We start from the raw sequence: 24044 nt of genomic DNA on the forward strand, positions 1-24044 counted from the left end.
TTCGGTATTTAGATTTTCCCAACGCCACTCTCACCAGCCCCTGCCCACGGAGGGCCACCTCCTAATTACGTAAGGAGCGCGTAAACCCCATAATCCGTACTATGGAGGATAAGAAGGCTAGGGAAACCAGTTACTGTTTAACATCAGCCGGCTGAATAAATTCGCAAATAACGATATTTCTTGATATTCGGTATTTTGCCGATTTCAGCCACGTATTTAAATTTCCTAAAGGGTTCTCTACTCTTGTTGCAGAACGGATTTTATATACTTTAACGTTTTTAAATAGCCCTCATCCTACCGATTTGGTACGTTATAGTGCTTATGAAAACTTTAATTTTCTAAAAACAATGTTTGACCACCATACAGAATTGGTACCTATTGAAATATTTCAAAGCTTTAGCTCCATATAAAAATTGGCCTCCATGCCAAACTTTAAAGTTCCAAATTTTTTTCATCGCACAATGATGAATCGATTTGTACATTTTAGTAGTTTTCGCAGTGCAATAGTAACCATTTTTTTAATTCCAACCTTCTTACCCCCATACGATGGTTTTTTCACAAGCGGTGCTGTGTAACTATTACGCATTCCCAATGATCCTGCATTATCTTACCAAAAAGCGACCTACATCATAATTATTGTTGTATATTTTTGTATCCAAAAGTACTTCTTGTACTCTTAAAATACGAAAATCCGAACACATCGCCCTATCTTATCCCTCCGCACAGAAAGGGACCCCATTACCAATATTAAAGTCCTAACTCTTAATAGCAGTTAACACTTAATACCTTGCTCTTTCAATCTTATGGTCCTTTAAATGTTCCCAAAGTTCGAAGTTCCAATAATACCGCCTCCCTCACACCATCAGTGCCCTCTTTCCATATTTCAATTTCCAATTCTTTCTCAGTCGGATAGTTACGTTAATTTTAAAAACAAATTAAAATTATTTCACTTAAATTATTTAATATAAATTATATTTATAGTTTTATTATTTACACAAAATACTGTTCAGTCCATTTTTCAATTTCCACTTCGTACTAACTAACCAATTATTGACATAATATTGTCGGACAATGTTGGAAAATCTGAAAAGTGGTCCAACAACGAACGTGGACAATGTCGAAACACCCGATCACATTTGGCTCCAGAACGTCCCATATGCTCCGCATAAAAATATGCATTGTCGGAATGAGTCGACAGTTCATCCTTTGACGAAGAGGGTCTATTAATAAAAATAGCAAATATTAGAAAAAAATCATTAAATCTCTCCCCTCACTAAACTTACGTCAATAGAATATGTAACAATTCACCAAACAGACCATTGTAGATGTGAAAAGGTCGCTCAGCAGCCTCACAGATACTCTTCAACATACATTCACGGCCAGACAATCCCATCCTAGAGAGAGAGAGATGGCGGAGAAAAAAAAAAACATAGCAGCGGGTCAAATCAAAACATCAGACTTAATTCATTTGTTATTCATTGAATTTTAACTTTGGTGAAATTGCTATTTCAATGCGTCTTACCTCGTTGCCAAGCCCTCCAGGCCTTTGTACACCGTCCAGCGATAGCTGCTGCGTATGTGTTTGCGTTGCTTTACAAAATCCGGCTGATTTGTGCTGTTGTTCGTTGTTGACAAAGCGTTTTCGTCCACAATGAAATTTTCGAACTTCGTTTTGCCATTGAAACTCCTGGCAGTGAGCGGCAGACGACTTTTAGTTCGCAGTTGATCAACGGTCTCGGGTAGGAAATATTCAGCCTTGAGTACATATCCTGAGGTCATGGCCTCAAAGCGTAAATTGTCCAACGGTATACCAATACCTGAAATCCACTGTTGGAATGGCGAACAATAAATGAAATGGAAAATATGAAATGTAGTGGTAATATTTAATGTTTAAAATTTTAGAAAAATTTGTGGGATAAAGAGAATTTTCAACAACCAGCATTAGCTGCATATTTTAATTATTAAAGTGCATTTTAGAATGAAAATTAAATGAAGGCAAAAATAGGACTAGCTTTGGTGGCCGACAACTATGTTCGACTTTTAGAAATTTCACTTTTTCGTCCTTAAAAAAAGAGCAGTAAGGAAAGATCAAAAGTCGAACGGGGTCGACTATATGATACCCTACATCACTATGCGTACTTAGTAAAGCTCCCGTAACAAACAAAAATAAATTACATTATTTGAATATGTATCATGGCTTAAAGTAGTCACAATTTGGTAACTATATCCAACTCTGAATCGATTTTCAACAAATTTGGCAGAGGCTTTTTTACCAAATAACATTTTTGTTTAGTGCATGATATAATTTCGATAAGGTTTAAATTAAATTATATTTATTGGAGCAATAAGCAAAGTAAGCAAAGGCTATAGTCGTGCGGGGCCGACTATGTTATACCCTACAACACTACAATATGTTAGAAGCGTCCTTATGTCCAAATCCATATTGGAAGGTTTCGCTTTTGAAATTAGGATGTTGACTAGGGACATTTGCCCAATATTTATGCACTCCTTCGGGCTGTTATTTGTTGTGGTCCATTTTACAGCTAAATATAATCCAATGGTCCTCTAAAATACTAGAACTCTTTCCTGTCCTTAACTCTCTTCACAGGCGTGTATGGCTTCAATTATGTGAACGGAAAAACATTTCTGTTATGCGAGATTTCGTGTCTTTGGTTTCTATTAGTGACCTTTATAACGGCTGCAAAATCAGGAAAATTTTTAGTTGTTAGTCCATTTCAACGCGCTAATATATTGCAGACATCTTTGAAAACAATAGACCTAGCCCTTCTCAGCCCAAACCTTCCCTTGTGAAAATTTTCGTGAGGATCGGACGATATTTGCAATACTTATATAATATCCCCAACCTGTGTTGTAAGGTGAAAGAATATTACAAAATATTATAAATCAAATTGAAAAAATCGCATGCATTTTTGATTTTATACTTTTATGCCAAAAAGGCATTCTTAATTTAAAAAATTTGTCAAAATAGCTCCAGCCATTCTGGAGATATAAGCATTCTAGCTACCATCCCCTTCCTTTGTATATGCACATTGCATATATTTCGCTATATATAACCGATATATTTACTATCGGCATCTATGTAACGGTCAGAATTGACCCTTTGGTCTATTTGTGATTTCGGCGGGAATAAAAATATTCGCGGTTTAATGAAAAATTTTACTTTTATTTAGCACAAATGTTGTGACCTATTGCACCCACTAAATATTACCCGATGCCCATCAAAATTGGAAGGCTTCTGCCCAGCCCTATGCTATAGCCCCATGCTAACTTCCGATTCTATTGGTCCATAATTACGACCTGTAGAGCAACTGCAAAATCAGGAATTTTTCAGTTTTTGGCCCATTTAAACCCCTAAATATTATGCGATCATCTCCAAAAGAAATAGGGTTCTATTCTGACCCTAGCCCCACCTCCTTTCTAAATTTCGTGAAGATCGGGCCATAATTGCGACCTGTAGAGTGATTACAAATTAACATGGACAAACGGACGTACGTAACTAGATCGACTCAGCTCGGCGAGATAGGAAGATCCATATATACTTTCCTATGTGGGAAACCAATATTTCGTAGTGTTACATAATTTTTGGCCCAATCAAACTTATAATACCCCCAACACATAATGTTGTAGGGTATAAAAATTCGGTTGAATATGAAACAACTATCCAATTTGGGCTGACATTACCTATATGGTGAGCAATAACCGTAAAATCGGATGAAGATGTATACAGAAGCTATATAAAAATCTAAACCGATCTCGATAAAATATGACAGAGGTATTTTCGAGCTGTATCTGATATACGATAATCTGATATCATTGTTGTGGAGTGCATATTACGCATGTGAGGGACATTAACACCAAATTGGATAACACATGTACATGGGAGATATAGCTATACAGGGTGCAGGACTCCAGCATTTAAATGTGAATAAATCTTTTGTGTCTCATACCATCGTTCGTTACCGTGATACTGGTAGCGTAGCCGTCGTCGAGGGAGGGGACGGAAGAAAACAGCAACATCAGCAGAAATGGTTCGAAAAGTAAAGAAGCGACTTGATCGAAATCCACGTCGCAGTGGCCGAAAAATGGCTCATGACCTGAACATATCGCAATTTTCCATTCGGCAAATATTGAAAAAAGAGCTCGGGGGCCATTGAAATTCCAAAAAGTGCTAGAACTTACACCTCAACAGAAAAGAACAACTTACAACTTACTTACACCTCAGACTCAAAAGAGCTAAAGAGTTGATTCGTTTGGCCAAAAGTGGTGAACTGCCCAACTTGGTTTTCTCCGATGAGAAAACTTGCTAAAGAGGTCAGCTGCAAATGTGCACCTACGGTTGGCCACCAGCACTCAAGCGCCGGCCATAGTGATGGTGTGGGCCGCCATAACAGCCGATGGTCGCTTTCCGCTCGTATTAATCGACCGTGGAATCAAAATAAATGCCGAATATTATCGCGAAAATATTCAGGAGGTTGCATAAAATCCTTGGGCACGCAAACATTTGTGCTGCAGACCTTGGACATTCCAACAGGAATCAGCACCATCGCACTCAGCACGCGCCACTCAAGAATGGTTCCAAAATGAGGTTCATCGCTTCATTTCCAGCGTACGTATTGCCACCATAATCTTCGGATACCAATCCGTTGGACTATTGTGACGGGAGTATTTCGAAAAGCAAGGTTAACACTAAAAAATACCGAAGAGTCGATCACCTCAAACAAGCACTTCGCCGGGAATGGGCCAAAATACCGCAGAGCAACATTCGGGCGGCACGTGACGGCTGGCCGTTTGAGGGCCATAATTCGTGCCAAAGTAGACCAATTCGAAGAAATCTAAACTTATTCTAAAATTTGATGCTATCTCCGACATTTTTTGATTTAATTCAATAAAAATTAAAAATTATGGTCTTTGACTTTGTTTGTTGTTAATCCAGCACAATTCATCAATTCCGCCTCAAACACTCCTTGTAAAATACTATATTTAAATTGAGGTCCACATTTCATTCCTATTTAATATAGACGCCACATATTCAATATTTTGAGCGCATGTGCCACATTTTACTTACGATTTCGCTGGAATACATAACTTGTATACTAACAGATAGTTGACTTTTTATACCTCCCACCATAGTATGAAGGGTATATTATGTTTGTCATTCCGTTTGTGCAACCTCGAAACATAAATGTTAGACCCCACAAAGTGTAGATTTCTTGATCAGCATAAAATTCTATGTCAATTAAACGATGTCCGTCCGTCCGTGGAAACCACTCTAACTTCCAAACGAATTGAAGTAGGTTGATAAAATTTTATTCAGATGTGCGTTTGGTCTGCAAAATTTTTGGTATTAAAATGAGCTACATTGGTCCACTTTTTGGTATAGCACCCATATAACGGTACCTTCCCTTAAGTATTTAGAGGATTTTGACAAATTTTACGATATTATACACTGCAATTGTTGCAAAATTCATATGTGATACTACAGTCTGTGACAAAAAATTGTCTATTCAGATCCACGTTCTCGTATAGCCCCCATATAACGGCACCTCCTTATATTCGGTATTTTGATGATTTTAATGAATTTATACACCGAACTGCTTCAAATTTCAAATTGGAATACACAATGGGTATTATTGTCCGTGAAAAAAATTATCTGTGCAGGTCCGCGTTCTCGTATAGCCCCCATACAACGGTATCTCCCTATATTCGGTATTTTGATGATTTTAGCGAAATTATTCACGGAATTGTTTTAAATTTCGTATTTGAATTTCCTAGTGGATACTTCTGTTTATGACAGAAATTTGTCTATGCTGGTCCAGGTCTCCGAATATCCACTAAATATCGGTACCTCTCTATATTCGGTTTCGTGTTTAAATATTGTAATGCCCTATGACAAAAAATGCTGAAGCTGGTTCACGTCTTTGAATAGACGGTAACTCCTAATATTCGATATTTTTAAGGTTTTAATGGAATTTTTAACGAATTTATTCAAATGAATGTTATTCAAAGTTCGTTCCCGCCGAACTTACTGCTTTTTATACCCTGCACCACAAGGTGGTCAGGGTATTATGTCTTTGTGCATTTGTTTGTAACAGGCTAAAGGAAAGACCCATAGTTCCTATTGATGATCTGCATAGAATAACTTTCTGAGTTGATTTATGCATGTCAGTCCGTCTGTCCGTCCGTCCGTCTGTCCATGTATTCTTGTGAACAAAATGCAGGTCGCATTTATTATCCGATTGAGATGAAATTTTCCAAACAATGTATGTTTGGTCTAAGGACGAACCCTATTGAAATTGGTGAGAATCGGATCATATAGTCGGCCCCGCCCGACTTTTGAGCTTTCCTTACTGGTTATTTTCTTTAACACTACGAAAAAGACACACTATCAACAAAAAATGATAAAGTAAAAAAAAAATACAGGACAAACTTAAAGAAGGATGTTATCCGGCTAACGAACCAGGAAATCCATCATCCATTGATGGTGAACTGAAAAGCAAGGTTTGAAGAATACACGAAGGAAGAGCATCATCCACAAATCGTAATGCAAACATTTTTCCAAATAGTTTGGTATTGATGCAAGGATAAAGAGGACCAACAGAAAAAAAGAAACATTGAAACGAAATGCATTTCAAAATATTGTTCAACAATTTTACGACAATTTACACTCTATCTGTACGACATGACGATTATCCTTAAGATGACAAGGATAAGATGTGTCGGAGCAATGAATTGATGATGAATGTAAAATGTATGATTTCTCATCATGGAAAAAAATGAACTGAGTATGCATTGTGAATTCATCCAAATATTATCGAAGTTATTCTCATAATCAATTATAGGTGATATAAAAAGTAATATTTGATGATAATTTAAAAATAATTTTCGAAAATAATTCTTAAAATGTATAATAATATATTGTTACCAAAACATAAAAGGACGTGACAGATACATGGATATCCTTATAGTAAGCTAAGTATCAGTCAAGAGAAAATATCAGCCGACTAAAACATATGGCTTGAAATATATTTATAATTAAATAAATAAATAAGCCGGTACCAAAAAGAGGTACTATATGAGTATAACGTTGTGAGTTACATCTATTATCAATAGTGTTTGAACCTTACTCCCTGTTATCAATCATTTCACTTCCTGTAAGCAATATTTCATTAAAATTTTTGGAGGATATGGAACAATACATTTTTCACACCCTCTAATAAAGAAACATGCATCTTATGAGAGTTTCGATAATTCACAATGTTGGCCCATTGTTAGCAAAACTTCAAAATTTTTGATTTCGTATCTAACCAATTTTTATACCCTACACCACAAGGTGGTCAGGGTATTATGTCTTTGTGCATTTGCTTGTAACATGAAGAAGGAAGCGAGATAGGCCCATAGTTACTTTTGATGATCTCCATAAAATCACTTTCTGAGTTGATTTATGCATGTCAGTCCGTCTGTCCGTCTGAATCAGTAAAAATTTAGATATAGCTCCCATATATATCTTCGTCCGATTTGCCTTTTATTGTGCACCAAACGTGTAATATCAGCCCGAATAGCATGACATTTTGGACATACAACCAAATTAGGCCTGAAAATAAGTATGCCAAATTTGATCGTTATGTTTGTCCTTCGCAGCCGTAATATGCACTCTGTTACAACGATATTTTGGGAAATATATCAACTATAGCCCAGAAATACATGTGCCAAATTTTATCGAGATCGGTTCAGATTTAGATATAGCTCCCATATATATCTTCGTCCGATTTACCTTTTATTGTGCACCAAACGTCTAATATTTGTCCAAATGGGATGGAATTTGGCACCTAGGACCGAATTTAGTCTAGAAGCAAGTGTGTCAAATTGGTGAAGATCGGTTCAGATATAACTATAGCTCCCATATATACTGTTCATCCGATTTGTTACCCACAGCCGTAATATGCACTTCGTAACAACGATATTCAGGGAAATATATCAAATACAGTTCAGAAATATATTTGCGAAATTTAATGGAGATCGGTTCCGATTTGGATATAGCTCCCATATATATCTTTATCCGATTTCAAATTAATATCGCACTAAAAGGGTAATACAAGTCCGAATTAAAAAGATACAAATGCTTCGGCATATTTAGTCCTTTCAACTTTAAATTATAATTATAATCATAGCTTGAATGATTGAATTCTCCCATAAAAACTTTTAATTTTTATGTGGAGCTCTACTAAATTAGCAAAGTGGTGTAGGGTATCATAAAGTCGGCCCCGCCCGACTTTAAGACTTTCTTTACTGGTTTACTTGTTCTCTTGGGGAGAGTATGACTCCGTCCGGATTTAACACCTTATTCACTTTCTTTTTTATTGGACATATGATCGATCGTTTATCACGACATTCTTTGTAAAAGTGGGACAAGTAATTGCCATCTAGTTCTTATGATTTCACACCTTTCTATCAAATTTTGTCCATATACATAAATCTTTTGCTTTATACCGAAAATTTAAAACGCGACTATCATTTTATCACATCCCACTTTGGGTTCACGAATACATTTGATTTTCAACGAAATTTATATTTTGGATTGGCATTGTTTTTTGGTAATTGTTTTTTTATTTTATTATTTTTTTATTTAAAATACATTTTTTAATCACTTAAGGAAATAGAATCCAATTCACCTGTATTCTTGTGGGTGCCGTCGGTGGGAACAGTATCGGCAGTTTGGCCTTTACCAGGGTGCAAAGGAATATTAAAATATACAGAAAGGTCTGTCTGGGCCTTATACTTTTCACAATACCACAGCACATGTTTAGTTGTTCTTCTTAAAATATTCTTTTTTTCTATTTCTTACGATATTTTGTTTATAGAAGTTTAAATATCTTTTCCCGTCTTAAAATTCCTTCTCTCTTTTGTAAACTACGCAACTTATTGACCACGTTACACGTCTCAAAGTATACTGATCTGGGTGTTCTACTTTCGTTGGTAGCAGACCAAAGTTTTGATTTATTTTTCTTGAACTTCTTTAAAACATATTTAGCATTAACATATGAATTCGGAAAATGACGCAGTCAGCTGCAGTGAAAGAGCAAACAGAACATAAGCAACCGAAGAAGAAATAGTAATAACTCGTAAATTGTCTGGCAATTAACACATCGGCCTCAATGCTAACACTGTTATTCTCTGGAAATGAATGATACCAAAACAGACCAACCAATACCAGAATTTAGAGCGAACACGTTGCTAAAACTGAGCTTGGCTAGAATTTTCTGTTAGACGCGCTATAAAAACCTTTTAATTTCACTTTTAGCAATAACCTTAAGTTAATAGCAGAAAAACACAAATTTGGTAAAAAAAAACAAACAAATTTGGCGACCATGTGACTTACATTTCTATGTCATTATTTTCTATACCAATAATTCGGTTCCATATAAATAAGCTATCAGATGCTAAGAAATCAAATTGAGGATTATAAATATTGTCATTGTTGTCAAAATTCAGGTTCCTTTAGAAAATGTGACTCAGTATTTTTACGAAAAATAACAGATGATTACCAAAAAAATCAAGATTATTATTTTTTCAAGCCTTTTCATCATCAAAAGCCAAACCAAAAAAAGTTTTAGTCGGTTTTATCGACAAATATATATACCCTAGGTAATGTTCGATTATTTTAATATATTTTGACTTCTGTTATTATTGAAATTGTTGACCTTCTATGGAGAAGGTTCCGAAGGAATGCACCAATATTATCCATTTCGTAACGGACCTAAATAAATATGATATAAATATTACGACGTGCCAGGTTTGACTATGTTGATTACTTCCTTCAATTTATATGAACCTGGACCTGCATAGGCAACTTTTGTCATAATTCATTACAATATTCAAATGCGAAACTTGAAAAAAACAGTAAAGATCGCTTAAAGTCGGGCGGGGCCGACTTCATGATACCCTACACCACTTTGCCAATTTAGTAGAGCTCCGCATAACATTTAAAAGTTTTTATGGGAGAATTCAAGCATACACCCTATGATTATAATTATAATTTAAAGGTTATAGGACTAAATATGCCGAAGCATTTGTATCTTTAAATTCGGATTTGTATTGCCCATTTGGTGCAAAATTAATTTGAAATCAGATAAAGATAAATATGGGAGCTATATCCATATCAGAACCGATCTCGATAAAATTTGGCAAAGATATTTCTGAACTGTATTTGATATATTTCCCTGAATATCGTTGTTCCGGAGTGCATATTACGGCTGTGGGTAACAACTATAACAAATCGGATGAACAGTATATATGGAAGCTATAGCTATATCGAAACTGATCTTCACCAAATTTGACATACTAGCTTCTAGACTCAATTCGGTCGTAAGTGCCAAATCCATATCATTTGGAAAAATATTAAACGTTTGATGCAAAATAAAAGGTAAATCGGACGAAGTTATATATAGGAGCTATATCCAAATCTAAACCGATCTCGATAAAATTTAGCAAATGTATTTCTGAGCTATATTTGATATATTTCCCTAAATATTGTTGTTACAGAGTGCATATTACGGCTGCGGAAGACAAAAATAACAAATCGGATGAACAATATATATGGGAGCTATAGCTATATCTGAACCGATTTTGATAAAATTTAGCATACTTATTTTCAGGCCTAATTTGGTTGTATGTGCAAAATTCCATACTATTCGGGCTGATATTACACGTTTGTTGCACAATAAAAAGCAAATCGGACGAAGATATATATGGGAGCTGTATCTAAATTCTGACCGATTATCTCCAATTTCAACAGGGTTCGTCCTTGGGCCAAACAAATGATTTGTGCAAAATGTCATCTGGATAGGGCAATCAATGCGAACTGCACTTTGTTTACAAAAATACATGGACTGACTGACAGACGGACGGACAGACGAACATTCATCAATCGACTCAGAATGTGATTCTATGCAGATCATCAAAAGGAACTATGGGTCTATCTCGTTTCCTTTTGCCTGTTACAAACAAATGCACAAAGACATAATATCCTGACCACCTTGTGGTGTAGGGTATAAATATTCAGTGAATGATATAACTAAAATCAGCAAAATACCGAATATAGGGGGGTTCCGTGGCTACACCAAAACGTGGACCTGCTCAGACAATTCTCTGTCATAGGCTGTAGTATCCATTGCGAAATTTAAATAACAAATTTGGAGAATAATGTCGCTAAAATCTTCAAAATACCGAATATGGGGAGGCACTGTTATATGGGGGCTATACGAAGCAGTGGATCTGCACAAACAATTTTCTGTCATAGGCTGTAGTATCCATTACGAGCTTTAAATACCAAATATGAAACAATTTTGCTGAATAAAGTCGCTAAAATCATCAAAATACCGAATATCGGGAGATTTAATTATATGGGGGCTATACCTAAACATGGACCTGCACAGACAATTTTCTGCCATAAGCTGTAGCTTCCATTCCGAAATTTAAATACCAAGTTTGAATCAATTCCGGTGAATAATGTCGCTAAAATCATTACAATACCGAATATCGGGAGATATCCGTTACATGGGAGCTATATGAAGACGTGGACCTACACATAAAATTTTCTTTCGCAGGCTGAAACAATTCCGGTGAATAATGTCCCTAAAATCAACAAAATACCGAATATAGGGAGGTACTATGGCGGCTATACGATAACGTGGACCTAAACAGACAATTTTCTATCATAGGCTGTAGCATCCATTACGAGCTTCAAATACCAAATTTGAAACAATTCCACTAAAAAATGTCGCTAATATCATCAAAATACCGAATATCAGGAGGTACCCTTATATGGGGGCTATATGAAGACGGGGACTTGCACCCACAATTTTCTGTCACAAATTGTAGCAATTATTACGAACCTCAAACACCGAATTTGAAACAATTCCGGTGAATAATGTCGCTAAAATCAACAAAATACCGAATATAGGGAGGTACTGTTATATGGGGGCTATACGAAGACTTGGATCTGCACAGATAATTTTCTGTTATAGGATGTAGTCTCTACTACGAACTTCAAATACCAAATTTGAAACAATTCCGCGAAATAATGTCTCTAAAATCATCAAAATACCGAATATTGGGAGGTACCCTTATATGGGGGCTATATGAAGACAGGGACCTGCACAGACAATTTTCTGTCACAAATTGTAGCATCCATTACGAGCTTCAAATACGAAATATGAAACAATTCCGGTGAATAATGTAGCTTAAATCATCAAAATAAAAAGTTTTGAACCCCATGTGGGGGAGGTACCAAAAGAAGTGTGCCGATCTCTACCATATTTATAAAAGATATTGTTTTGATGGAAATATTGCCAAGTTTACATGGAATCGGATATTAATTTCGCGTTTTATGAGCCCAATGGATATTCAAAATGTTAACCCTTTGTGGGGCAGATATCGGAAAGAGTGGACCTATATATCCCATCTTCACAGCAGATCTTGTGTTAGTAGACATAATGGGATATGTGAAATACGAAGAACACCGGATGCTTATTTCGGATTTTATGATTATTTTGGTTACTCAAAACTTTGACTCTTTGTGGGGGAGGTACTGGAACGAATGGTCCGATCACCACGATCTTTATAACAGCTCTTGGGTTGATAGAAATATTGAGATGTTTCAAGTCTAAATGGAAATGGAAATTTCAATCGAATATTCGCGATTTATGAGCTTCAGGGATATTCAAAATTGTAACCGTATGTGGGCGACGTAGCAGAAGAAGTGGAGTGATTATTCCATCTTCACACACCACCTAAGGTTAACAAAAATATTGTGATGTGTTTAATTCTAAAACAATCGGACACTTACATCACATTTTATAAGCGTTATAATTATTCAAAATGTTGACCCTTTGTGGGGTGGACCGATATTGGTCTGCACCTGACTTAGCACTAAAGAAAATATTAGGATTTGCAAAGTTCGGTCAAAATCAGAATATCCTTTGTCTTTCTCTGCAGTGAAATATTTTTATGAAAATTTCGACCTTTTGTGGGAGAAGGAGTGGACCGATATTGCCCATCTCTGAGCTCGATCTAAGTTTGATAAGTATATTGCTATGTATTAAGTTTGAACCATACCGGATACTCCCTTCGAGAGTTATCATGGGCCACAGCCAGACAGACGGACGGACGAACGGACATCACTAAATCGGCTCCAAATGCCCTGAAACGGATTTGGTCCAAAGAGATCTAGGGTCTATAACCATTCTTTCGATGAGGCACTTTTTGGCCGTATCAAATGCTATATACCCTCTCTAGCCCTCTATGACTGAGGGTATGAAAACCATGCCCTTCATTGACGTCATGTCATTCTAACTTTGGTATGAAAATATTGTCGATAGCCAATCAGTTTTGGCACACAAGCAAAATTAACTCAATTTTCAAATATGACGTTTTTGTTTGCCTTCCAAAATTCGCATAAACTTCACTTTCACTGTCCCATACGAGACACCATTTTTTATTTTATTTATTTTTTTCATAAATTTCTATTTTTAAACTTGACATGATTTTGATAAGAGAACTTATTTGTTTTTCAAAATATTTGACTTACATTTATTTTGAGTGCCTCTGTATGTGTATGTGTGAAAATATGCCGGTATAACCGAGTTTAGCGCCCTACTTTGTTGTTTCTTTTTAACTTCAAAAGTGTGCCTCATTTCATTGATAATTTTTTTTTCGTATTCCGATTTGAAACTAAAACGTGAACTCAACATTATGACCGAATTGTGTGAAGCCCATATTAGGAGGCATAGTAACCGGTTTTTGTAATTAGCACCTATTAAAATTTCACTATTTTTTCTTCTGTACATTTTTAAGAAGAGATTCTTTACTACATTTTACTGATGTACAGGGTGGTGAGTATTTCAAATGGCGATATAAATAAAATAATATTTTTTCAGCAAAATTGTAGCATGTTGTTCTAGGGAAATACTTCAATTCCGAAAAACTTAAAAACAAATTACCTAAAAACTATATGATTAGAACCGCAAATCCAAATTCAGTTAAAAAGCATGTAAATGCTATAGTCGGGTGGGAAGAAGATTTCTTTAGAATGAAGATTCTCCTAAGAAAAATCTCCATACCTACTATTTCATAAAATAAATATTGGATTCCCAATTTCAAGGTTTAGCTCACATTATACGACATGGTACCAAATGTAGTAAATGTAATGGTGCAAATTGTCCAAAACCCTGGTAAATCCATCATGACCCTCATTATACCCTCTAAGATAAGGCCAAAACATGCCTCATCGAAATAACGGTTTTAGGTCCGGCTGGTGCACACGATAACTCCCGAAGGTAGTATCCGAAATGTCCCAAACTTGTTACATCGTAATATTATTGTCAAACTTAGATCGAGTTCGAAGATGGGTCATATGGTCGAAATTTTGAAAAAATGTCTTACTGCACTGAAAGAGAAAGGTTAATCCCTCATTTCTCTAACTTTGCAAATCCTAATATTTGCATCAGTGCTAGGTCAGGTGCGAAATATAGGTCCACTCCATCAAGTACCTCACTCCCAAAGTGTCAACATTTTTAATAATTATAACTCTTAGAAAATGTGATGTGTTTTCCGATTGTCTTCAAATTACACACATTACAATATTTTTATTATCCCAAGGTCTGGTGTAAATATGGAATGTATCGGTCCACTCCTTCTGGTACCTCCCTACAAATTGTCAAAATTTTGGATATTCATGAAGCTCATAAACCACGAAATTAAAATTCGATTCAATTCAGACTTGGCAATATTTTCAACAACACTAGATCTATTAAAAATATGTTAGAGATCGGACCATTCTTTATGGTAACCCCACAAGGAGTCAATGTTTTTAATAACAAAAAAATCATAAATTCCGAAATAAGCAGCCGGTTCTCTTCAAATTACACACATCACAATATTTTATATTATTATATCTGGCGTGAAGACGGAATATATCGGTCCACTCCTTCTGGTACCTCCCTCACAAAGTCTTAAAATTTTGAATATACATGGAGCTCATAAAACGCGAAATTAACATTCGATTCTATTCTTCCTTTGGCACATCTCAATATTTCTATATAACACAAGATCTGTTATAAAGATGGTAGAGATCGAACCATTCCTTTTCCTATCTCCCCAACAAGTGGTCAACATTTTGAATAACCAAATCGATTATAAAATCCAAAATAAGCATCCGGTTCTCTTTATATTTCACACATTCTATTATTTTTTCTAACACAAAATCTGCAGTGAAGATGGAAAATATGGGTTCACTTCTTCTGGTACCTCCCCCACAAAGGATCAACATTTCACAACAGAAGTCAAAATATTTTTAGATAATTCTACATTGGCTGAGGGTATACACCTGTCGGCAAAACCGATAGATATTTATACCGTACAACACTATGTGTTGCGGGAATTATAATTTTGATTGGGCCAAAAATTATGTAACACCTCTTCCTACCTCGCCGAGCTGAGCCGATCTAGCTATGTATGTCCGTCCGTCCGTCTGTCCATGTTAATTTGTAATCACTCTACAGGTCGCAATTATGGCCCGATATTCACGAAATTTAGAATGGAGGTGAGGCTAGAGCCATAATAGAACCCTATTGCTTTTGGAGATGATCGTATAATATTTATAGGTTGAAATGGACCAAATACTGAAAAATTTCCTGATTTTGCAGTTGCAAGTCTTTTAATTTTGATGGTCATCGGTTAATATTTAGTTGCTGAAATAGACCATAACATTTGTGTTAAAGAAAAGTCAAATTGTCCATTGGACCGCGAATATTTTTAATCTCGGCGAAATCACAAATAGAAAAACAGGTCAATTCCGACCGTTACGCAGATGCCGATAGTAAATATATCGGAAACATATATAGCAAAATATATACAAATAAAGGATGGCGATGTTAGCTAGAATGCTTATATCTCAAGAACGACTGGACCGATTTTGACAAATTTTGTCAATTTAGAATGCCCTCTTGTCATAAAAGTTTAAAATCGCATAAAAAGATGCCAATAATGATGTTAATCAAGATTCTTTAGTATTTTATGACATTTTTTTTCATATTTTTTATCGCATGCGATTTTTTCAATTTGACTTAGAATATTGAAGTGTATATTTGGTAATATTTTTTCATCTTACCAGACAGGTTGGGGTTTTTATATGCAGATTGCAATAATCGTAAGATCCTCAGAAAATTTTCACAAGGGTAGGGTAAGGCTCAGTAGGGCTAGGCCTTTTGTTTTCAAAGATGTCCGCAATAGATTTAGGGATTAAAATGGACCAACAATTTAAAATGAATATGCAGCCATCACAAATATTAACCAAAGGACACAAAATCTCGCCTGAAGTTGAGTTTAGGACAGCGAGTAGAATGGACCACTATTTTTGTATGAAAAAATACCAACATTACCTGCAGATGATATTCTAAATACACAAAAGGCGAAACTCTGGCTCTCGCCGACGAATATAGATGAGTCTAAACTTGCTTTTGGAGATGATCGCAAAATATTTAGGGTTTTAAATGAACCGAAAACAGAAAAAATGTCCTGATCACACAATTGAAACCAATCGACAAGACAAGAGAGTTAAGGACATGGAAGAATTCTAGCATCATGGATGACCATTGAATGTCCCTTGTGAAAATGCTAGGTGTAATATCTGGGCAGTGCTTCGTAACATAAATTCAAAATCGAAATCTTCCAAAATGGATTTGGACATAAGGGGGCTCTTAACCTATTGTAGTGTTGTAGGGTATCACAAGGTCGGCCCCGCACGACTATAGCCTTTGCTAACTTGTTTTTAACTCGTTTTGTCACATTTTCCACAGATTTGTCTAAAAAATGGTATTTGTAGTTCTTAATGGGGTTTCGCTCCAGTGGCAGAACATTGAATATCTAGGTCCATGTTTTCCTATAGCGGCCATATAATGGTAACCACTGATATTCGGTATTTTGATAATCTTTTTCACATTTACCCATGGAATTTTTCACATTTACCCATGGAATTTTTCACATTTGACATATAAGACTTGCAATAGATAACAGTCCGTGCAATATAAAGTTGTCTAAATAGGTACCCTTTTTGGTATGGCCTATATAAAAATGTTTTCTTTACCCAATGGTGGAGGGTGTTAAAAATTCGGCCCGGCCGAACCTAATATTTTTTCACTTTTTTTTTTTAATATAATCCTTATGGAAGTCATATCATGCACTGCTAAACACTTATATTGGTGTAAGATATCATACAGTCGGTCCCGCCCGATTTTTATACCCTACGATTTTTTTTTTTAATTTTCTATTTAAAAAATAGATCAAATATAGAAAATTATTTTAATACACATTTTTCACATTTCGTCGTTTAATGCATTAGAGTAATTAATTTTAATCACCCTGTTACAGCCACTCACTAAATGCATTCTCCATTCATTTTCCACACATTATTGGCTCGGAATCTTCTTTACAACACTTTGACGTATATTAACCACACTTCCAACAATTACCACCAACAGTTACTTACCAACAATTGGCAAAGGCGGACGACAAACACTTAAAGCACACAATGTTGCAGCAATGCGAACAACGACGACGAAGATCAAGACCAGCACGGACGATGATGATGACATTGCATCAAATGACCCATATATGGCCAACAACAATAAGAAGAAAACCGACAACAACAATAACAACACCATCACTATTAGCGGTTAGCATTATTTGCATGTTTTTGGCCAATATTGCTGCAGTTATGGCTGGGGTATTCTATCCAAGAGGCGGATCATTTGGGGTAAGGAAAAGTGAAGTGAAGCCAAATTTGTCGAAATGCGCCAACACAAAGAACCCAAAAACAAAAACAAATCCTTTCATTGACAGTATTTGGCAGCTGTGGCCATACCAGTGGACTTGCCCAATCGCAACATTTACATGGCTTTTAATTTTGAGTCCAATTATGGTTTGCCATCGAATGATTCCTACACTGAGTGGATAGATAGGGTGAGTAAAGGGCTGAATGTTAGGATTATGGTTTAAAAATAATTGTGGTGTGAATAATATTAATATTTATTCCTTGCAATTCAAAATGTCCTTTTCTGTTCTTTCTTTCCTTTTTTTAAATAGTGGGATTTGGATGAAACATATTTGGGTATTGGCAACAACGTTACCGTCATTAATAACCGAAAATTACAAAGCAAACGAAAACGATCCACCACCAGCACCGACCAAACTTCTGGCCAGCCATTACTGCCCCGTTATGACCGTCGTTCGTTTTATCGCACATTTACTGGTTATTTGGATCATTATCAAATGAACGGAACCGGTTGCCTGCTGAGAACGATTTGCGAAGTGGCCGCCTCAACAATGGATGAAAACAATGGCGTTTTGGGCAGTATTTTGAAAATTTTATTCATGTAATTATGAATTTCTTTTGTTTCTTTGTGTGATATTTTAAAATTTTATTTTAGATAGCAAAGGGAATATGTGAAAGACGGCGATAAAGTTAGTGAAATGTGTTGAGGATTTGTGAAAAGTTAAAGAAAGGGGGAAAACAGTGGTTGAAAATCTATTTAATAAGGACTCCTACTAAAAATTACTCTCAACTTTGTAAAGTCCCTAATTTTCGAATTCTTGAGAAAATGTATGATATTTTGATGAGAGATTGATATGTAGAAATGGGGAGAATTTCGGCCAGGACGAATTTTATACAAACCAACATAATCTACATAATTTTTATACCCTCCACCATACATAGTATGGAGGGTATATTAAGTTCGTCATTCCGTTTGTAACTCATCGAAATAATCATTTTAGACCCAACAAAGACGATTTAGCCCTGTCCGTCCGTCTGTCCGTCTGTTGTAATCACGCTACAGTCTAAACGAATTAAGATGGAAAGCTAAAATTTTGCAGATATCTCTCTTTTGTCTGCAGGCAGGTCAAGTTCGAAGATGGGCTATATCGGTCCACGATATCGTATAGCCCCCATATAACGGTACCCCCCGATATTCGGTATTTTGATGATTTTACCCACATTTGTCAACGGAATTGTCTGAAAATCCACATAAGGAGTTCCTTATGGGTACTTTATACCTCGAAATAGAATCATCGATATAGGTCGACGATATCGTATAGCCCCCATATAACGGTACCCCCGATATTCGGTATTTTGATGATTATAGCCACATTTTCTAATGGAATGGTCTGAAAATCCACACAAGGAGTTACTTGTGATTACTTCATCCCTTGAAAGAGAATTGTCTATATAGGTCCGCGATATCGTATATCCCCCATATGACTGTACCCCCCGATATTCGGTATTTTGATGATTTTACCCACATTTTTCAACGGAATTGTCTGATAATCCAAACAAGGAGTTCTTTGTGAGTACTTTACTCCCTGAAAGAGAGTTGTCTATATAGGTCCACGATATCGTATATCCCCCATATAACGGTACCCTCTGATATTCGGTACTTTGATGATTTCAGCCACATTTTTCAACGGAATTGTCTGAAATTCCACACAAGGGGTTTTTAGTGAGCACTTTACCCCCTGACATAGAGTTCTTTATATAGGTTAACGATATCGCATAGCCCCCATATAACGGTACCCCCGATATTCGGGATTTTGATGATTTTAGCCACATTTCCCAATGGAATTATCTGAAAATCCACATAAGGAGTTCCTTGTGAGTACTTTACCCCAGACATAGATTTGTCTATATAGGTCCACAATATCGTATGTCCCCCATATAACGGCACCTTCCGATATTAGATATTTTAAAGATTTTTAAAGAATTTTCAATGAATTTTATTTTTTTGAAAATTTTCTAATGGTGGAGGGTATTCAATGTTCGGCCCGGCCGAACTTACTGCTTTTTTACTTGCCGAAACCCTTTGTGCTGAAGGTACAAGAGAGAGTAGATCTAGATGTTTCAGTTCCCCAGTAGTTCTGATACTGGTACAAAGATAGCGATATGCGAAGCTTGAGATGAATGTCAGCTATTTCGTTAGCGAAAATTAGCCATAAAAATAATTATGTAGAAAATCCAACAGACTATGGAAGAAGACACAAGTGTCGACGTTTTCAAAGTCTACATCGCAAAATATTCTAGATAGAGGGGATTTAAGATATATAGTGTCTCAGACAATGTTGCATATAAAAATTCGAAGAATATTTTGGTCAACAATTTTAACCCTTATTAGAGTCAACTTGTTGTTCCTTTTTATACCCTACAATACTATGTGTTGGGGTATTATAAGTTTGGTTGGGTCAAAAATTATGTAACACCTCGAAATATTGGTCTCCGACATAGGAAACTATATATGGATATGCCGAGCTGAGTCGATCTAGCTATGTATATCCGTCCGTTTGCCTGTCCGCCTATCCACGTTAATTTGTAATCAAACTATGGGTTGCGATTATGGCATAATCCAATATGGGTTAGGTTCAAAATAGGAGCCTATTAATTTTGGAGATGATTTCAAAATCCCAATGCGTTAGAATAAACGATAACTTTTAAATAAAAAAATGGAAAATTTCCACCAAATCGCGAATATTTTCAACCCGGCGAAATCACAAATGCATAAAAGGTCACTTCTGACTATTATAGTGAGGCTGATAGAAAAAAAATTTCGAATATATAGGAAAATAGGTACAATACGTATAATACACCATAATTTTTACATTTTTTTTTTTTTAAATTTTGATTGAATGAAAGCAAAAAATGTCGGAAACAGCATCAAATTTTAGAATAAGTTTAGATTTGTTCGATTTGGTCTCCTTTGGCAAGAATTATGACCTTCAAACGGCCAATAAAAGTGTCACACACTGCCCGAATGTTGCTCTGCGGTATTCGGCACATTCCCGGGGAAGCGCTTGCTTGAGGTGATCGAAACGTTGGTATTTTATAGTGCCGACCTTGCTTTCCAAAGTACTCCAAACACAATACACGGAATGGTATCCGGAGATTTTGGTGGCCATTGTGCGCTGGAAATGAAGCGAAGAAACTCATTTTGTTACCATTCTTGGATGGCACGTGCTGAGTGCTATGGTCCTGAGTCCGGTTGCGGCCAAAATGCACCCTCCAGAATATTTTCGCGATAATATTCGGCATTTATTTCGATGCCATGGTCGATTAATACGAGCGGAGAGCGACCATCGTCTGCAATGGCGACCCACACCATCACCATGACCGGCGCTTGAGTTCTGGTGGCCAACCGAAGGTGTACATTTTCTGCTGACCTCTTTGGCTAGTAAACATGATAATTTTGTTTGTTTACAAACCGTTGGACAACGTATATTTTCTCATCGGAGAAACCCAAATTCGGCAGTTCACTAGTTTCGGCCAAGCGAAGCAACTCTTTAGCTCTTTTGAGTCTATTTTCTTTCTGTTGCGGTGTAAGTTCTTGCACTTTTTGGAATTTTAATGGCTTTACCCCGAGCTCATTTTTCAATATTTGCCGAATGGAATATTCCTGAAATGTATTTCAAAGTCATTGAGATAATTGTGGCAAGGCCGCCAATATTTGGCTAATAAAATGGTTGACGACAATTTACTTGAGGGCCATATGAAAACGAGGCTGTTTCCCATATACTAGGGACACTAACTTCCAATTTAAAGCAAATTCGAATTAAGATTGCAAATAAAATGACCAAAAGACCTTTAATCTGTCGGTACAATTATATGGGGGTTATACCAAAACGTAGACCTATATATATCATTTACAATACTACAACTCCTGCAGACATAAAATACATCTAAAGCTGGAGTGATTTCCACTGACGGACATCGTTATGCTGATAATGATTATATACACTTTATGTGAGATAAAATGTATATTTCGTTTCGCCACGTTTCGGAATGGCATCCATGTAACGGTACCACCCGATTTTAGGTATTTCCAAGTTTTTTTCCAAAGGAATTTTCAATAATTGATATTAAGGTCCCTGCAAACATGATTCCCTCAAAAAATCGGTCGACATTTTGGCATAGCTCCCATAAAACAGACCCAACCAAATTTGTAATACTTTGGGAATATTGACCATGTTTTCAAGAGGAATTGAAATCGGCTTAGTATAGCCCGAAAAAGTATAACTTTAATTTTGGGTATTTTTAAGGATATCACATCATTGTCAACTACATTTATTATACCCTCCACCTTGGAAAGGAGGGTATATTAACCACATTAAGCCCACATTATTTGACGTAGAGCGCCAAAATTTAGCAGAGCAATTTGTATTGTGTCCAGGATGGTTGGTATTCAAAAATGAGATATATCGGTCCACGTTCTGGTATATTCTTCATATAACAGTACCTCCCAATATTCGATATTTTTATGATTTATGCCACATTTTTTCACGGATTTGTCTGAAAATTGGTATTTGTAGGTCATAATGGGTTCTAGCTCCTTTGGCGAAACATTGCATGTGTAGGTCCATGATTTGATATAGTCCCCATATAACGGTACCTCCCGATATTCGGCATTTTAATGGTTTTTGCCACATTTCTTCTAATGTTTCCTTTACCCTAAGGTGGAGGGTATTAAAAGTTTGGCTCGGCCGAACTTAATGTTTTTTTCTTGTTTTTTATCTATTTAGACTTCAAAATTAATTGTTAACATCAGGTCCTATTACGCAGGTGTTCTCATATTCACTTAAATATGGGTATATCTAAGTTCATCTAATATTGTTGCCATTTTTTTCTTTTTTCATAAAATTTAAAACTTTACCCTTTGATACCACTGTCCTTATGGCCCCAAGTAAGACAATATCCTACCAAAAAGCCGATATTTAAATTTCGAATTACCCTTTTTGGTCTTATCTTTCAAATACATCTTTCTCTTTTTTTACGCCTTTTGAAATGAAAATTGTGGGGTCTGTATTTTTTCGCATAGCCCAAAATGTTCATTCACTTTGCATCGCATTACAATTCTTCCTTCATTCATTCATTTATTCATACCTAGTCACATACATATGTACATATGTTTATATCCACATAAATGTACATATGAATGTTGTTGTTTTGTCGGTTGTTACTAATTATTCATTTGGGTATCATTTCTTGATTATATGTTAAATAGGCCAACAACATCACGACCCGAACCGCCACAACTGCATAACGATATTAACGATGAAGACCTTTATCGCGCCGAATGGCAAGGCCGCCAATATTTGGCTAATAACATGGTCGACGACGATGGCAACGAACTTGACGGTGGCGATAACGAAAACAACAATGCCTGTTTGGATTATTCGCAATGGTGTCCTGAAGGAGTTATTAGTCTGATATCAAACTGGTATTAGGTATTGTGTCCGGTGAGCTGAGCTGTGTGGAGTTGAAATGCTTGTGAGGGCATTGGAAAGCATAACAATGGAAATGAAATTCATACACGTCTGCTTGTTTCGCTGTAATTGCAGCTTATGAAAATAAAATGTTGTCGTTACTTAATAATGGTATGCCTTTTAATATTCGGACGAGTTTATAAGTATGTCGTGTTGTGTTCATTTAGAAACATACACATTTTTTCATGAGATTATTTGATTGTTCGCCTTTTAAGATAAAAAAAAATTTTTGAGAAGAAATAAAAAATCTGTTAGGTTCTGATGGGATGATTTTTTGTACCCTCAGCCATTTCATACGACCAAAACGTGCCACATCAAAATAACACTTTTAGACCCTATATAGCTTTAAACCAAATCCATTTTAGACCAATTGTCTTCAACTTAGATACATCACAATATTTTTATACCCTCCACCATAGTATGGAGGCATATTAAGTTTGTTATTCCGTTTGTAACACCTCGAAATATACATCTTAGACCCCATAAGGTATATGTATTCTTGATCAGCATAAAATTCTTTGTCGATTTAGCGATGTCCGTCCGTCTGTGGATATCACTCTAGCTTCAGAACAAATTGAAGTAGATTGATAGAATTTTACTAAAATGTATATGTCTGCAGGACTTTTGGTATTGAAAATGGGCCATATAGGTCCACGTTTTGGTGT

At 36.0% G+C, this 24044-nt stretch overlaps 2 protein-coding genes across 2 annotated transcripts; one reads left to right on the plus strand and one right to left on the minus strand.

The window, feature by feature from the left end:
* Positions 1-967: 967 nt before the first annotated feature.
* LOC101893557 (uncharacterized) lies at positions 968-8843 on the minus strand. Its single transcript, XM_011297677.3, has 4 exons — positions 8691-8843; positions 1523-1827; positions 1284-1394; positions 968-1220 (listed from the first exon to the last, which is right to left on the minus strand). The coding sequence occupies exons 1-4, from the start codon at positions 8817-8819 to the stop codon at positions 1040-1042; spliced, it is 726 nt and encodes a 241-aa protein (XP_011295979.2). The 5' UTR covers positions 8820-8843; the 3' UTR covers positions 968-1039.
* An 8712-nt stretch (positions 8844-17555) lies between these two features.
* Positions 17556-23384, plus strand: LOC101893391 (uncharacterized). Its single transcript, XM_020039707.2, has 4 exons — positions 17556-17830; positions 17917-18036; positions 18160-18449; positions 23118-23384. Exons 1-4 carry the CDS (start codon positions 17606-17608, stop codon positions 23338-23340), a joined length of 858 nt encoding a protein of 285 aa, XP_019895266.2. The 5' UTR covers positions 17556-17605; the 3' UTR covers positions 23341-23384.
* Positions 23385-24044: the final 660 nt, after the last annotated feature.

The sequence above is a fragment of the Musca domestica genome, unplaced genomic scaffold, assembly GCF_030504385.1.
Source record: "Musca domestica strain aabys unplaced genomic scaffold, Musca_domestica.polishedcontigs.V.1.1 6, whole genome shotgun sequence".
Taxonomy (NCBI): Eukaryota; Metazoa; Arthropoda; class Insecta; order Diptera; family Muscidae; genus Musca; species Musca domestica.